General features: G+C 38.3%; 1 protein-coding gene across 1 annotated transcript in view; it reads left to right on the top strand.

The window, feature by feature from the left end:
* The window catches only part of CATSPERB (cation channel sperm associated auxiliary subunit beta), a 128664-nt gene that overhangs the window by 31668 nt on the left and 81965 nt on the right, over positions 1-15031 (top strand). Inside the window, exon 6 of the mRNA XM_060293494.1 lies at positions 9524-9673. Within this exon, the coding sequence (XP_060149477.1) occupies positions 9524-9673 (150 nt within the window). The remainder of the gene's footprint in view (positions 1-9523; positions 9674-15031) is intronic.

The raw sequence follows: 15031 nt of genomic DNA, 5'->3' as shown, positions 1-15031 counted from the left end.
CAGTAAGTTAAGCAAAATGAGAAGACAGAGAAAGACACAGCAGATGAAGGAGCAAGGTAAAAAGCCCACCAGACCAAACAAATGAAGAGGAGATAGGCAGTCTACCTGAAAAAGAATTCAGAGTAATGATAGTAAAGATGATCCAAAATGCTAGAAATAGAATGGAGAAAATACAGGAAATGTTTAACAAGGACCTAGAAGAACTAAAGAGCAAACAAACAATGATGAACAACAGAATAAATGAAATTAAAAATTCTCTAGAAGTAATCAATAGCAGAATAACTGAGAAAGAAGAGTGGATAAGTGACCTGGAAGATAAAATAGTGGAAATAACTACCACAGAGCAGTATAAAGAAAAAAGAATGAAACGAATTGAGGACAGTCTCAGAGACCTCTGGGACAACAATAAACGCACCAACATTTGAATTATAGGGGTCCCAGAAGAAGAGGAAAAAAAGGGACTGAGAAAATATTTGAAGAGATTATAGTTGAAAACTTCCCTAATATGGGAAAGGAAATACTGAATCAAGTCCAGGAAGCACAGAGAGTTCCAAACAGGATAAATCCAAGGAGAAACACTCCAAGACACATATTAATCAAACTATCAAAAATTAAATACAAAGAAAAAATATTAAAAGCAACAAGGGAAAAACAACAAATAATATACAAGGGAATCCCCATAACGTTAACAGCTGATCTTTCAGCAGAAATGCTGCAAGCCAAAAGGGAGTGGCAGGGCATATTTAAAGTGATGAAAGGGAAAAACCTACAACCAAGATTACCCAGCAAGGTACTCATTCAGATTAGACTGAGAAATTAAAACCTTTACAGACAAGCAAAAGCTAAGAATTCAGCACCACCAAACCAGCTTTACAACACATGCTAAAGGAACTTCTCTAGGCAGGAAACACAACAGAAGGAAAAGACCTACAATAACAAACCCAAAACGATTAAGAAAATGGTAATAAGAACATACATATTGATAACTACCTTAAATGTAAATGGATTAAATGCTCCAACCAAAAGATATAGACTGGCTGAATGCATACAAAAACAAGACCCATATATATGCTGTCTACAAGAGACCCACTTCAGACCTAGGGACACATACAGACTGAAAGTGAGGGGATGGAAAAAGATATTCCACGCAAATGGAAATCAAAAGAAAACTGGAGTAGCAATTCTCATATCAGACAAAATAGACTTTAAAATAAAGACTATTACAAGAGACAAAGAAGGACAGTACATAATGATCAAGAGATCAATCCAAGAAGAAGATATAACAATTGTAAATATTTATGCACCTGACATAGGAGCACCTCAATAAATAAGGCAAATGCTAACAGCCGTAAAAGGGAAAATTGACAGGAACACAATCATAGTAGAGGACTTTTAACATCCCACTTTCACCAATGGACAGATCATCCAAAATGAAAATAAATAAGGAAACACAAGCTTTAAATGATACATTAAACAAGGTGGACTTAATTGATATTTGTAGGACATTCTATCCAAAAACAATAGAATTCACTTTCTTCTCAAGTACTCATGGAACATTCTCCAGGATAGATCATATCTTGGGTCAAAAATCAAGCCTTGGTAAATTTAAGAAAATTGAAATCATATCAAGTATCTTTTCTGACCACAACACTATGAGAATAGATATCAATTACAGGAAAAAATCTGTAAAAAATACAAACACGTGTAGGCTAAACAGTACACTACTAAATAACCATGAGATCACTGAAGAAATCAAAGAGGAAATAAAAAAATACCTAGAAACAAATGACAATGAAAACATGCCAACCGAAAACCTATGGGAGGCAGCAAAACCAGTTCTAAGAGGGAAGTTTATAGCAATACAATTCTACCTCAAGAAACAGGGAAAATCTTAAATAAGCAACCTAACCTTACATATAAAGCAATTAGAGAGAGAATAATAAAAAAAAAAAGTTAGCACGAGGAAATAAATCATAAAGATTAGATCAGAAATAAATGAAAAAGAAATGAAGGAAATGATAGCAAAGATCAATAAAACTTAAATCAGGTTCTTTGAGAAGTTAAACAAAATTCGTAAACCATTAGCCAGACTCATCAAGAAAAAATGGAAGACTGAAATCAACAGAATTAGAAATGAAAAAGGAAAAGTAACAACTGACACTGCAGAAATACAAAGGATCATGAGAGATTACTACAAGCAACTATTTGCTAATAAAATGGACAACCTGGAAGAAATGGACAAATTCTCAGAAAAGCACAACCTTCCAAGACTGAACCAGGAAGAAATAGAAAATATGAACAGACCAATCACAATCACTGAAATTGAAACTGTGATTAAAAATCTTCCAACAAACAAAAACCCAGGACCAGATGGATTCACAGGTGAATTCTATCAAACATTTACAGAAGAGTTAACACCTATCCTTCTCAAACTCTTCAAAAATATAGCAGAGGAAGGAACACTCCCAAACTCATTCTACGAGGCCACCATCACCCTGATACCAAAACCAGACAAAGATATCACAAAAAAAGAAAACTACAGGGCTTCCCTGGTGGTGCAGTGGTTGAGAGTCTGCCTGCCAAAGCAGGGGACACGGGTTCGTGACCCGGTCTGGGAAGATCCCACATGCCGCGGAGCAGCTGGGCCCGTGAGCCATGGCCGCTGAGCCTGTGCGTCCACAGCCTGTGCTCTGCAACGGGAGAGGCCACAACAGTGAGAGGCCCGTGTACTGCAAAAAAAAAAAAAAAAAAAAGCAAGAAAACTACAGGCCAATATCACTGATGAACATAAATGCAAAAATCCTCAACAAAATGCTAGCAAACAGGATCCAACAACACAGTAAAAGGATCATACACCATGATCAAGTGGGGTTTATCCCAGGAATGCAAGGATTCTTCAATATATGGAAATCAATCAATGTGATAAACCATATTAACAAATTGAAGGATAAAAACCATATGACCATCTCAATAGGTGCAGAAAAAGCTTTTGACAAAATTCAACACCCATTTATGGTAAAAGCCCTCCAGAAAGTAAGCATAGAATGAACTTATCTCAACATAATAAAGGCCATATATGACAAACCCACAGCCAACATTGTTCTCAATGCTGAACAACTGAAACCATTTCCACTAAGATCAGGAACAAGACAAGGTTGCCTACTCTCACCACTATTATTCAACATAACTTTGGAAGTTTTAGCCACAGCAGTCAGAGAAGAAAAAGAAAGAAAAGGCATCCAGATCGGAAAAGAAGAAGGAAAACCGTCACTGTTTGCAGATGACATGATACTATACATAGAGAATCCTAAAGATGCTACCAGAAAACTACTAGAGCTAATCAGTGATTTTCATAGAGTTGCAGGATACAAAATTAAGCACAGAAATCTCCTGCATTCCTATACACTAATGATGAAAAATCTGTAAGAGAAATTAAGGAAACACTCGCATTTACCACTGCAACAAAAAGAATAAAATATCTAGGAATAAACCTACCTAAGGAGACAAAAGACCTGTATGCAGAAAACTATAAGACACTGACGAAAGAAATTAAAGATGATACAAACAGATGGAGAGATATACCATTTTCTTGGATTGGAAGAATCAACATTGTGACATTGTGAAAATGACTATACCCAAAGTAATCTACAGATTCAATGCAATCCCTATCAAACTACCAATGGCATTTTTCACAGAAATAGAACAAAAAATTGCACAATTTGTATGGAAACACAAAAGACCCCAAATAGCCAAAGTAATCTTGAGAAAGAAAGACGGAGCTGGAGGATTGTGGCTCCCTGACTTCAGACTATACTACAAAGCTACAGTAATCAAGACAGTATGGTACTGGCACGAAACAGAAATATAGATCAATGGAACAGGATAGAAAGCCCAGAGATACACCCATGCACCTAAAGTCACCTTATTTTTGATAAAGGAGGCAAGAATATACAATGGAGAAAAGACAGTCTCTTCAATAAGTGGTGCTGGGAAAATTATACAGCTACATGTAAAAGAATGAAATTAGAACATTCCCTAACACCATGCACAAAAATAAACTCAAAATGGATTAAAGACCTAAAGGTAAGGCCAGAGAGTATAAAACCCTTCAAGGAAAACATAGGCAAAACACTCTATGACATAAATCACAGCAAGATCCTTTTTGACCCACCTCCTAGAGAAATGGAAATAAAAACAAAAATAAACAAATGGGACCTAATGAAACTTAAAATCTTTTGCACAGCAAAGGAAACCATAAACAAGATGAAAAGACAACCCTCAGAATGGGGGGAAATATTTGCAAACGAAGCAACGACCAAAGGATTAAACTCCAAAATATACAAGCAGCTCATACAGCTCAATATCAAAAAAAAAAAAAAAAAAACACAACCCAATCCAAAACTGGGCAGAAGACCTAAATCGACATTTCTCCGACGAAGATATACAGATTGCCAACAAACACATGAAAGGATGCTCAATATCACTAATCATTAGAGAAATGCAAATGAAAACTACAGTAAGGTATCACCTCACACTGGTCAGAATGGTCATCATCAAAAACTCTACAAACAGTAAATGCTGGAGAGGGTGTGGAGAAAAGGGAACCCTTTTGCACTGTTGGTAGGAATGTAAATTGGTACAGCCACTATGGAGGTTCCTTAAAAAACTAAAAATAGAACTACCATATGACCCAGCAATCCCACTACTGGGTATATACCCTGAGAAAACCATAATTCAGAAAGAGTCATGCCCCACAATGTTCATTGCAGCTCCATTTACAATAGCCAGGACATGGAAGCAACCTAAGTGTCCATCGACAGATGAATGGATAAAGAAGATGTGGCACATATATACAATGGAATATTACTCAGCCATAAAAAGAAATGAAATTGAGTTATTTATAGTTAGGTGGTGGACCTAGAGTCTGTCATACAGAGTGAAGTAAGTCAGAAAGAGAAAATCAAATACTGTATGCTGACACATATATATGGAATCTAAAAAAAAAAAAATGTTTCTGAAGAACCTAGGGGCAGGACAAGATAAAGATGCCAATGTAGAGAATGGACTTGAGGACACGGGGAGGGGGAAGGGTAACCTGGGATAAAGTGAGAAGAGTGGCATGGACATATATACACTACCAAATGTAAAATAGATAGCTAGTGGGAAGCAGCTGCATTCACAGGGAGAACAGCTTGGTGTTTTGTGACTACCTAGAGAGGTGGGATGGGGAGTGTGGGAGGGAGATGCAAGAGGGAGGAGATATGGGGATATATGTATATGTATAGCTGATTCACTTTGTTATACAGCAGAAACTAACACACCATTGTAAAGCAATTATACTCCAATAAAGATGTTTAAAAAACAATACTAATGGCATTTTTCACAGAAGTAGAACAAGTAATTTTAAAATATATATGGAAACACAAAAGACCCTGAATAGCCCAAACAATCTTTTTTTTTAAACATCTTTATTGGAGTATAATTGCTTTACAATGGTGTGTTAGTTTCTGCTTTATCACAAAGTGAATCAGCTATATGTATACATATTTCCCCATTAAAACAATATTGAGAAGAACAATGCTAGAGGTATCATGCTCCTTGATTTTAAATTGTTGTACTGTAAAGTTATAGTAACTAAAACTGTGGTACTGGCTCAAAAATCAGACACATAGATCAATGGAACAGAATCAAGCGTCCAGAAATGAATCTACACTTATGCATTCAATGCATCTACCGAACAAAAAGGGAGGCAAGAATGTACAGTTGGGGAGAAGACAGCTTCTTCAATAATTAGTTTTGGGAAAATTGGAAAGCTACAGGCAAAAGAATCAAACTGGACTAATTTCTCACACCTTATACAAAAATAACTGAAAATGGATTAAAGACTTAAATGTAAGACCTGAAACCATAAAACTCCTAGAGGAAAACGTAGGCAGTACAGCCTTTGACATCAGTTGTAGCAGTCTTTTTTTGGATCTTTCTCCTCACACAAGGGAAACCAAAGCCAAAAACAAATGGGACCACATCAGCTATTGTAAAAGGCTTTTGCACCGCGAAGGAAATTATCAACAAAACCAAAAGCCTACTGAATGGGAGAAGATATTTGCAAATGATATATCTGATAAGGTGTTAACATCCAAAATATACAAAGAACTCATACAGCTCAACATAAAAAAAAATGAAAAACCTGATTTTAAAAATGGGCAGAAGAACTGAACATTTTTCCAAAGAAGACATGCAGATGGCCAACAAGCACATGAAAAGATGCTCAACATCATTGATCATCAGGGAAGTGCAACTCGGAACTACAGTGAGCTATCACCTCACACCTGTCTGAATGACTATTATTGTAGAGTCAAGACGTAACAAGTGTAGGCAAGGCTGTGGAAAAAAGGGACCCTTGTGCACTGTTGATGGGAATGTAAATCGGTCCGACCACCGTGGAGAATGAATAATTCTTAAAGGTTGCAGCTGCAGAGAGGAGGCCAGTGTCGTCGGAGCACAGTAAATGACAGAGTGGTGTGGGGTGAGTGTAGAGAGACTGGCAGAGACCACGGTAAAGTGTGGATTTTATTCTAATTATAATGAAAAGCCACTGGAGTATTTTAAGCAGGGCAGTGATAAATTCCGACTTCTGCTCTATGAAAAAGATCACTTTGGCTGCTGTGTAGAGAACTGACTGTCGAGGAAGGAGGACAAGAATGGAATAAAGGAAATTGGTTGGCAGCTGTCACCACGGTCCACGCAGGAGATGGTCTGGGGTACTTGGGCTGTGGGACGAGCAGTGGAGATGGTGAGAAGTTAGAGTCTTCAGGATACAGTTTAGAAGTAGAGCTGATATGACCTCTGGGTGGACTGGGGATGAAGGACACAGATATTAAGGATGAATTCTAGATTTCTTACTTGAGCAGTGAAGTGGATGGTGGTATCATTTTCTGAGATGCTGAAGACATGAGGAGAAAACATTGGGAAGTGGCAATCAAGCATTAAGGTTAGAGTTACAGTTGGGAACCTTTCTTCATTACCTATCTCAAATGAGATGTTGAAAAATATTGTCCCTACTTCCTCATCTCTGATCCGGAGTCCAGACTACTCCACTAAAATTGCTCTTTTTTTTTTTTTTTTTTAAACATCTTTATTGGAGCATAGTTGCTTTACAATGGTATGTTAGTTTCAGCTTCACAACAAAATGAATCAGTTATATATATACATATGTTCCCATATCTCTTCCCGCTTGCGTCACCCTCCCTCCCACCCTCCCTATCCCACCCCTCCAGGCAGTCACACAGCACCGAGCTGATCTCCCTGTGCTATGCGGCTGCTTCCCACTAGCTATCTACCTTACGTTTGGTAGTGTATACATGTCCATGCCTCTTTACAGTCACTTTCACATTGGTCACTTTTCCATCTCCTTTGTAGCTTCTCAGCAGTCAAGACTTTTGATCAATCCCTCATTCTTAAAACGTTTAAAATAGACCACATGGGTAAAGAGGCATTTTCGATTCAGTGCAATCATGTCCCAGATACAAGCTCAAATCTCCCTATCCTTTAAGATCTGGTCATTAATTGTACACATATGCTATACCCTGGAAAGTCAACTGCCTTACCCCAGATTTCTTTGAATTTCAGAGTGAATTAGTTTGGTTATAAATTGTTTCTCTTCTTCTTCTTGGCTGTCGCTGTGCTACACTATGTCAACCCAGATGGAAACTTAGCTCCTTTTCTTGCTTTGCACAAAGTGAAGCATATATCACCTAAAGTCTTTGGCTTTGTAGCAGATTTTATTGAGAGTTTGATGAGGAGATGGAGGAGACTCACGATGCAGAAATGTAAACAGCTACAGAGTGATTGTGTCTGTATTCTTAAAAGTCCTTTGACTATTTTTGAAATTCGGACAACAGTACTCTGTCAAACTGTCCTTGCTTACTTTTTGTATTCTCTTTTCTCATTTTTTCAGAAAAAAAAAAATCCTCCCATTTCTCATGCTTTAAAATTTGACTTTATCCAGCTCCAACCCTTTGTATATCTAAGAGTAGATTGCTGCACTGAAGGGTTGGAGATGTCCTACCTCTGATTGGTTTTTCCTATTTGTCCCTCCCTAACTCCTTTGTATCTTCCAGAAATCCTTCTAAGTGTCTTGGCCACTGATGACAACTTTCCCTGTTCCCTATTGCTTTTCTAGATTTATTCTTATTTATATATATATCTCCTGCTCTCTATGGGATTGGGAAAGTGAACAGAAAGTAAATGTGTGGCCTCTCAAAGCAGAAGTTATTCTCTATGCTATAAATGTGCAAACCCTGTGATCCAGCAACTCCATTTCTAGAGATAGATCCTGTGACCAATTGTATTTTCCAAAGATGTTCAAAGCAGTATCTCCCACCTCACCTGCTCTTCTGCAGTATGACTTTGCCAGGCCCCCTTCAAGAAAATTAGACTTCATTCCTCCTACTCTGGAAAATAAGAATCAACAACCTATTTTTAACTGATGAAAAGTGAGGTAATACACCCATTTTTTAAAACAATGGAACAGTTCCTTTACATAGTGCCTTTAAAACCCATAAAAGAAAGCAGTTATGAATTATCAGAGAAATGCAAAACAAAACTACAATGAGGTACCACCTCACGTGGGTCAGAATGACCATCATTAAAAAGTCTATGAATAACAAATGCTGGTGAGGGTGAGGAGAAAAGGGAACCCTCCTACACTGTTGGTGGGAATGTAAGTTGGTGCAGCCACTGTGGAAAACAGTATGGGAGTTCCTCAGAAAACTAAAAATAGAACTACCATATGATTCAGCAGTCCCACTCCTGGGCATATATCCAGACAAAACCATAATTCAAAAAGGTACACGCACACCTGTGTTCATAGCAGCACTATTCACAATAGCCAAGACATGGAAACAACCTAAATGTCTGTTGACAGATGTACAGATAAAAAAGATGTGGTACATATATACAATGGAATATCACTCAGCCATAAAAAATAACAAAATAATGCCATTTACAGCAACATGGATGCAACTAGAGATTATTGTACTAAGTGAAGTAAGTCCAACAGAGAAAGACAAATATCATATGATATCACTTATATGTGGAACCTAAAGTATGACACAAATGAACCTATCTAAGAAACAGATCATGGACATAGAGGATAGACTGCTGGTTGCCAAGGGGGAGGGGGGTGGGAGAGAGACGGATTGGGAGTTTGGGATTAGCAGATGCAAACTGATATATCTAGAATGAATAAACAACAAGGTCCTACTGTATAGCACAGAGAACTATATTCAATAGCCTGTGACAAACCATAATGGAAAAGAATATGAAAAAGAATGTATATATATGTATAACTTAGTCACTTTGCTGTACAGCAGTAATTAAGACAGCATTGTAAATCAACTATATTTCAATTTATAAAAATTAAAAAAAAACTTTTTAAAGATAAAAACAAAAAAGAAAACAGTAGTGTTCTATTTTTCAAGAGTGCTGCCACAACTCAAACACCAAAACTTGATTTCCACAGAACCTATTCTTCAGTGGAAACTTGGGACTATAATGACAAAAAACGACATCAGTAAATTATATCCACATGTGGTAGATCTCAAAACGGCAAAGTGCCCATGTGCCAATGATGTAGTGTTACTTGGCTTCATTATGAACACAACACTTGATGGTAAGTTTGCAGCTTTATTCAAATTTGGAGGTGGTGTTTTGTATTTTATTACAGTGGTGTTTAACTGGCAGTACAAGTTAAACACAGAGGCGTAATGGAGTGAAAATGTCTCCAAAAAACACCTAAGAACTTACTCTTCATCACTTTCCCTTATCTACTTGCTAGTGTGATAAACTTTTTTCTCTGTGACTTTTGCCATGTTACTAGTGACTTTAGTGTCTCTCCAAATTTCCTTGATACTCTGCCCTCTGTTAATATGTTCCTCCCTCCCAGAGATTATTCATTGCATTTCTAATCCATCTTCTATGCCTGCCATACGTGAATAGGTAAAGTTGTTCTAAGGTATCACATTATTTTATTTGTTACATATGTGTTTTTCAGTTACTGTTGTAATATTTAATAGCATCCTTACACATTTCAATTACTAATCATCTTGTTCTAGTTTGTTTTTCTTAGGTGATTGATGAACTCCTAGTCCCCAAATCTAATAAATATGAGTGAAAAAAAGAATTAAAAGATAAGAAACAAAATTTTATTACTCATAGATTATATGTGTATCTATATAAATATCCAAAAGAATCAACAGACAGACTATCAGAACAAATATGGGAGTGCTATGGAATTGAGGAACATATCAACAATATACAAAAACCACTCCACCAAAGAGTAATTAAAGATTATAATTTTAAAAATCCTATTCAGAAAGTAATAAGCCCCAATAGGGACCTAGAAATAAACAAAAAACGACTTGCAAGGCCTGTTGTATAGAAATTATAAAACTTTAATGAAGGCTATAAAAAAAGACTAAAAAAGATATTTTATGTTCATGAACAGGAACTTCTGGTATTGTAAAGATGTTAATTCTCTCCATGTTTATCAATCAGTTTGATACAAGTCCAAGCAAAATTACAGCAGTATTTTGTGTGTGTGGAAATTGATAAGCCAATCCCAAAATTCAGGTGGGAGAATAAAGCAACATGAATAACAAACATAATTTTAAAGAAGAATAAAAAGCACAATAGGTTGCCTACCATGACTTATTATAAAGTAATAGATTCAAGCAGTATGCACTGGTATAGGAATAGACAGATAGCCTTGCCCCAGATTTCTTTGAATTCCTAATGTCTTGCAGTCTTTTAGATACCTCTAGCTTGGAGTGCCTGCTTGTGCTGAATTAGTTTAGAGAGCCTGTGTCTCTTTTTCCTCTCTCTCAACCAGATGGAAACTCCTTTTCTACCTTTGTTCCACGGATGCCAGGCTAGGGCCCCCTCCTCCCCTCGGTCCAAACCTGCCTTACTTTTGTGAGTCACAGGAAAAGAGCCAGTCTCTGCATCCTGCCACACCCCTGAGAGTCATAGGAGAGAAGGGGCAGTCTCAACTCCTTGGGGTCTCACTCACCCGATCGCTTCAACGTCTCAACAAAAGAAACAGTTTGGAAACCTGTTTTTAGATGAAACCACCTTTTCCCTCAACTGGCCCCCACTGCGCTGAAGCAGAAAGTAAGTTCCCACAGTATCAAGCCTAACTAGCAGTTTCTTTGTGAGGCCCTGGTTTGTCCACACACTGTGTTTCATCCCACATGGAGTTAATGGTGGGAACAGGTATAGAGGAGCCCCATGTGTTCCAGTTTCGACTTATTACCCACCTTTCTCCTCTATGGCACTCCTAACGCCATCATGACTCTCACCCAGTTCTATGTCACCACCAGAAACCTAAGTCTCCAGGTCACTTATGGTTACTCTATCCCACATACTGTTCTGGACTTCCTTTAAATTCACCCAAACTTCTGTCCCTCTCCATCTACCCAAATCCATTCATTGGAATTTGTGGTCTGTCATCAGCAAATTCCCCTGTACTACTAATCTTTTCTCACAATGGTCCCTTAACTTTCTTGCCATAAAGAATAATCTGGCCACTCCCAGTTAACATTCTTTCCCCTGCAGCCCTCTCACATGTCACATGCCTGAGTCTCAAGGGGCATTGTCCTTGTTCCTTAAGGGCTACTTATTAATAATTACTCCTGTCTTCTCATTCAGAATGCCCAGCTCCTTTGAACTCAAACTTTACTCCCTCTAACTCTTCTTGGTTGGCAGCCTATGATGACCTTCCCATCACTCACACTCATGGATGAGTTTAGCGTCTGGACCCCTGCCTTCCTCTGCACCTTATTTTTGTCACTATGTTTGGTGATTTCACCACCCATATGGACCCATGCTTTCACGACCTCCTCTCCTCCAATGATCTTTCCCCCATCTTACTTCTGTGGTCATTTTCTTGACCTTGTTGTCTCTGATGTTACTGTCTCCAAAATCTTCACTACAACCATCTCACGCTCTGCCCACTACCTTCTGTTCTTTCAGTCTACCCTAGTACTCACACTCTGACATCTCTTTGATTTCATGGAGACTTCAATATGTTGTTTCTACCACTTTTTTCACTCCTCAACATCCTTAACTTTTTCACCATAATTTTCATAGTCTCTCCTTATAAATACTTCTGTAACTTCTTTGCCTGCACAATCCCAACTCTCCTTAAAACCACCTCTATGCCACTGGAATAGCAGAATATTACTAGAAAAAAGTTGCATACCAGTCTCACTTTAAAATTCCACGAAGTGGTCTCACTATAAATTCATGATCACAAGTCCCAAGTGGGTACTCAGCACTGCCCAGAAATCTTATCTCTCTTCCCTGGTATGTTTATTTTCCCACTCTGCAAAATGACCTTGTCACACCTCTTCCCACTCCTCAAACACTCTACCTCACCTCCTTTCCTTCTCCGGTCTCAGCTGTGCCTTTAATACTTGATGTAGAAGACTAAGACTGATCGCAAGGCACTCCATCATCGCTCCTGTGCGCATCTGCCATCCTACTTGCCTTTGTACTTGTGTGCTTTGCCTTCTTGCCTGTTGCATCGTGAGAAGTGTCTCTGCTGCTACCAAAGGCCACTCCTCACCTCTCGTGTCCTGCATCCCATTCTCCCCAGTCATCTGGAGAACCTCGCTCCTGCATCTGTCCCGCAGTTCTCACCTTTCTGTCCCGTATCATCATGCTTTCCCTCTTTACTGACTTAGAGGCATTAGCATACAAACATACCCTAAAATCCCCCATCTTAGCCAAAATATTCATTTATCTCACTTTACCACTATCCCTCATCCCTCTGTTCTCCTTCAGACAAAATGTATGGGAAGAATTTATTTTAGGTGGTGCTACATTTTCCACCTCCCATTTTATCTTCGTTTCACTGCGTATCGGATTGTTGCCATCACTGTTCTGAAACAATTCTTCCCAAGATCGCCTGTGATCTCCATGTTGCTGATTCCAACAGCCAATTCTTTATCCTCATTCTACTTTCCCTCCCAGCAGAATTTGACACAGTTAACCACTTTATTTCTCCTCAAAACACTTTATTCTCTTGGGTTCTTGACACCACCTTCAGTTACATTTATCTTACCTCATTGATCACTCCTTAGTTTTCTAAGCCTGCTCTTTTGTTGTGACCTCTGAAGTGTCGATGAAATGGGGCTTTGTCCTCGACTCTCCTTCCTTATGTAACCAGATTCTCTCTGGGAAACTTAATCCAGTCCTCTGGTAATAATGCCACCTTCAGGCTAATGATCCCTGAATTTGTATTTCTGGTGCTGACCACTTCCTTGAAGCTAAATTCCTATATTCAGTTGTCTGTTTTATAATTCCTCTTGATGCATCTCAGCTATAACAAGTCTAAGCCAGAACTCTTGATTCATTCCCTCTAAAATCTGTTCTCCTCCAGTATTCTTCATCCCAATTCATATCCAATTACTCAAAAATCAAATCTAGTGTACACTCTTGACTGTTCTTACTCTGATGGCATTCCAGGACGATGCCACATCCAGTGTCTATCCTCAGTGTGACCACTTCTCTCCTCTGCTAAAATCTTTGTCAAGTCAGCACTGGTTTTCCACGAGACTAATTCACAGCCTCTTAAGTGGTCTCCCTGTTTCTAAACCCGGTACAACTCACCCTCCCTACAGCCACCACAGTGATCTCAAGTGTAAAACGAATCACATCATTTTCCTGCTTCAGACATTCCAGTGGCTTCCCTTTGCCCGTTAGAATAAAATCCAAAATCTTTGCAAAATCTGCATCAGCTTCTGTAACCCTGGGATGCAATTGTGGCCAGTGTGTCATAGAGAGTGGCCTATAACTTAATTTCAGGCTAAAATATCAACCAGAATAAAGCATTTATTTTACTGCTCCATTAAATATTTCTAGACTCTGCAGGAATCCGGTCATGTGATATGCTGGATACCTATAATCATCCCCACTTAGAATATAGTGCAGTTTATCTGCAGAACTAGATTTCATGCTTAGAAAGGCACAAGCTTGTCTTTAGCTTTCCTCTTTCTGGAAAAAGTGGATGATGATAACATTTCCTTCTACGTCTTTCCCTACACAGAAAAGAGCTGGGAGTTAAAACACACACTTCACAATACGAGTGATCCTACATTCATCTTTTGGAAACAAAGCATGTGCATTGGATTATCAACTCTCTTCAGGCTCCCTCTACCCTCCACCACCCCCACAGTTATGCCTGTTGACTAGACTTCAGATTAATGTTCTGCATTTAAAACACAAAAGACTCAGAACTTCCCTGGCGGTCCAGTGGCTAAGACTCCGTGCTTCTACTGTAGGGAACGTGGGTTCGATCCCTGGTGGGGGAACTAAGATCCCGTGTGCTGTGTGGGCGGCAGAGCCAAATAAATAAATAAATAAAACCAAAGAACACATATTAAAAAAAAAAAAAAACTAGGTAAGAATTTAAAAAATAAATAAAACACAAAAGACTCTAAGCATTCCTAGCTATGGCCAAGGAAAGGTGAGACCAAGGAGCAAAGCGCTTTCACTATTTCCAACATGCTCAGCCTCCTTTTAATAAGTTCTCATAAGTTTTAATTGGTTTAATATTCTCATATTAACAGGGTTTTTTTCTATTTTTAAAATCACAAATATTAAAGTAAATCACTTTATAAGTAAATCAAACATAGTTTCTTCCCTCTTGGGATTCACATTTTAATTTTCTTCTTTGGAGTTTTTGTACTGTTGACTATAATTATATTCTTGAAATAGGAACATATTTTTGCTTAGAAGGATATTGTCAGGGAGGGAAAGCTCTTCCTGTACCCTCTTAGGTTATGATTGGGGGCCTACCAATTAACCAAGACATAGCAGGAGAAAAGACATGCAATTTTTATTAATATTTATATTCACAAGAGTTCACAGAAAAGAAATTCAAAGAAGTGGTTAAACTTGGGGACTTATGTACCATCTTAACAAAGGAAAGGGGTCTAGGCCTCAAGGGACAAGAAACTGTGGAGAA

Source organism: Globicephala melas, chromosome 2 (genome assembly GCF_963455315.2).
Source record: "Globicephala melas chromosome 2, mGloMel1.2, whole genome shotgun sequence".
Taxonomy (NCBI): Eukaryota; Metazoa; Chordata; class Mammalia; order Artiodactyla; family Delphinidae; genus Globicephala; species Globicephala melas.
Note: the sequence above shows the minus strand (reverse complement) of the source record. Positions and strands in the feature narration are given on the sequence as shown.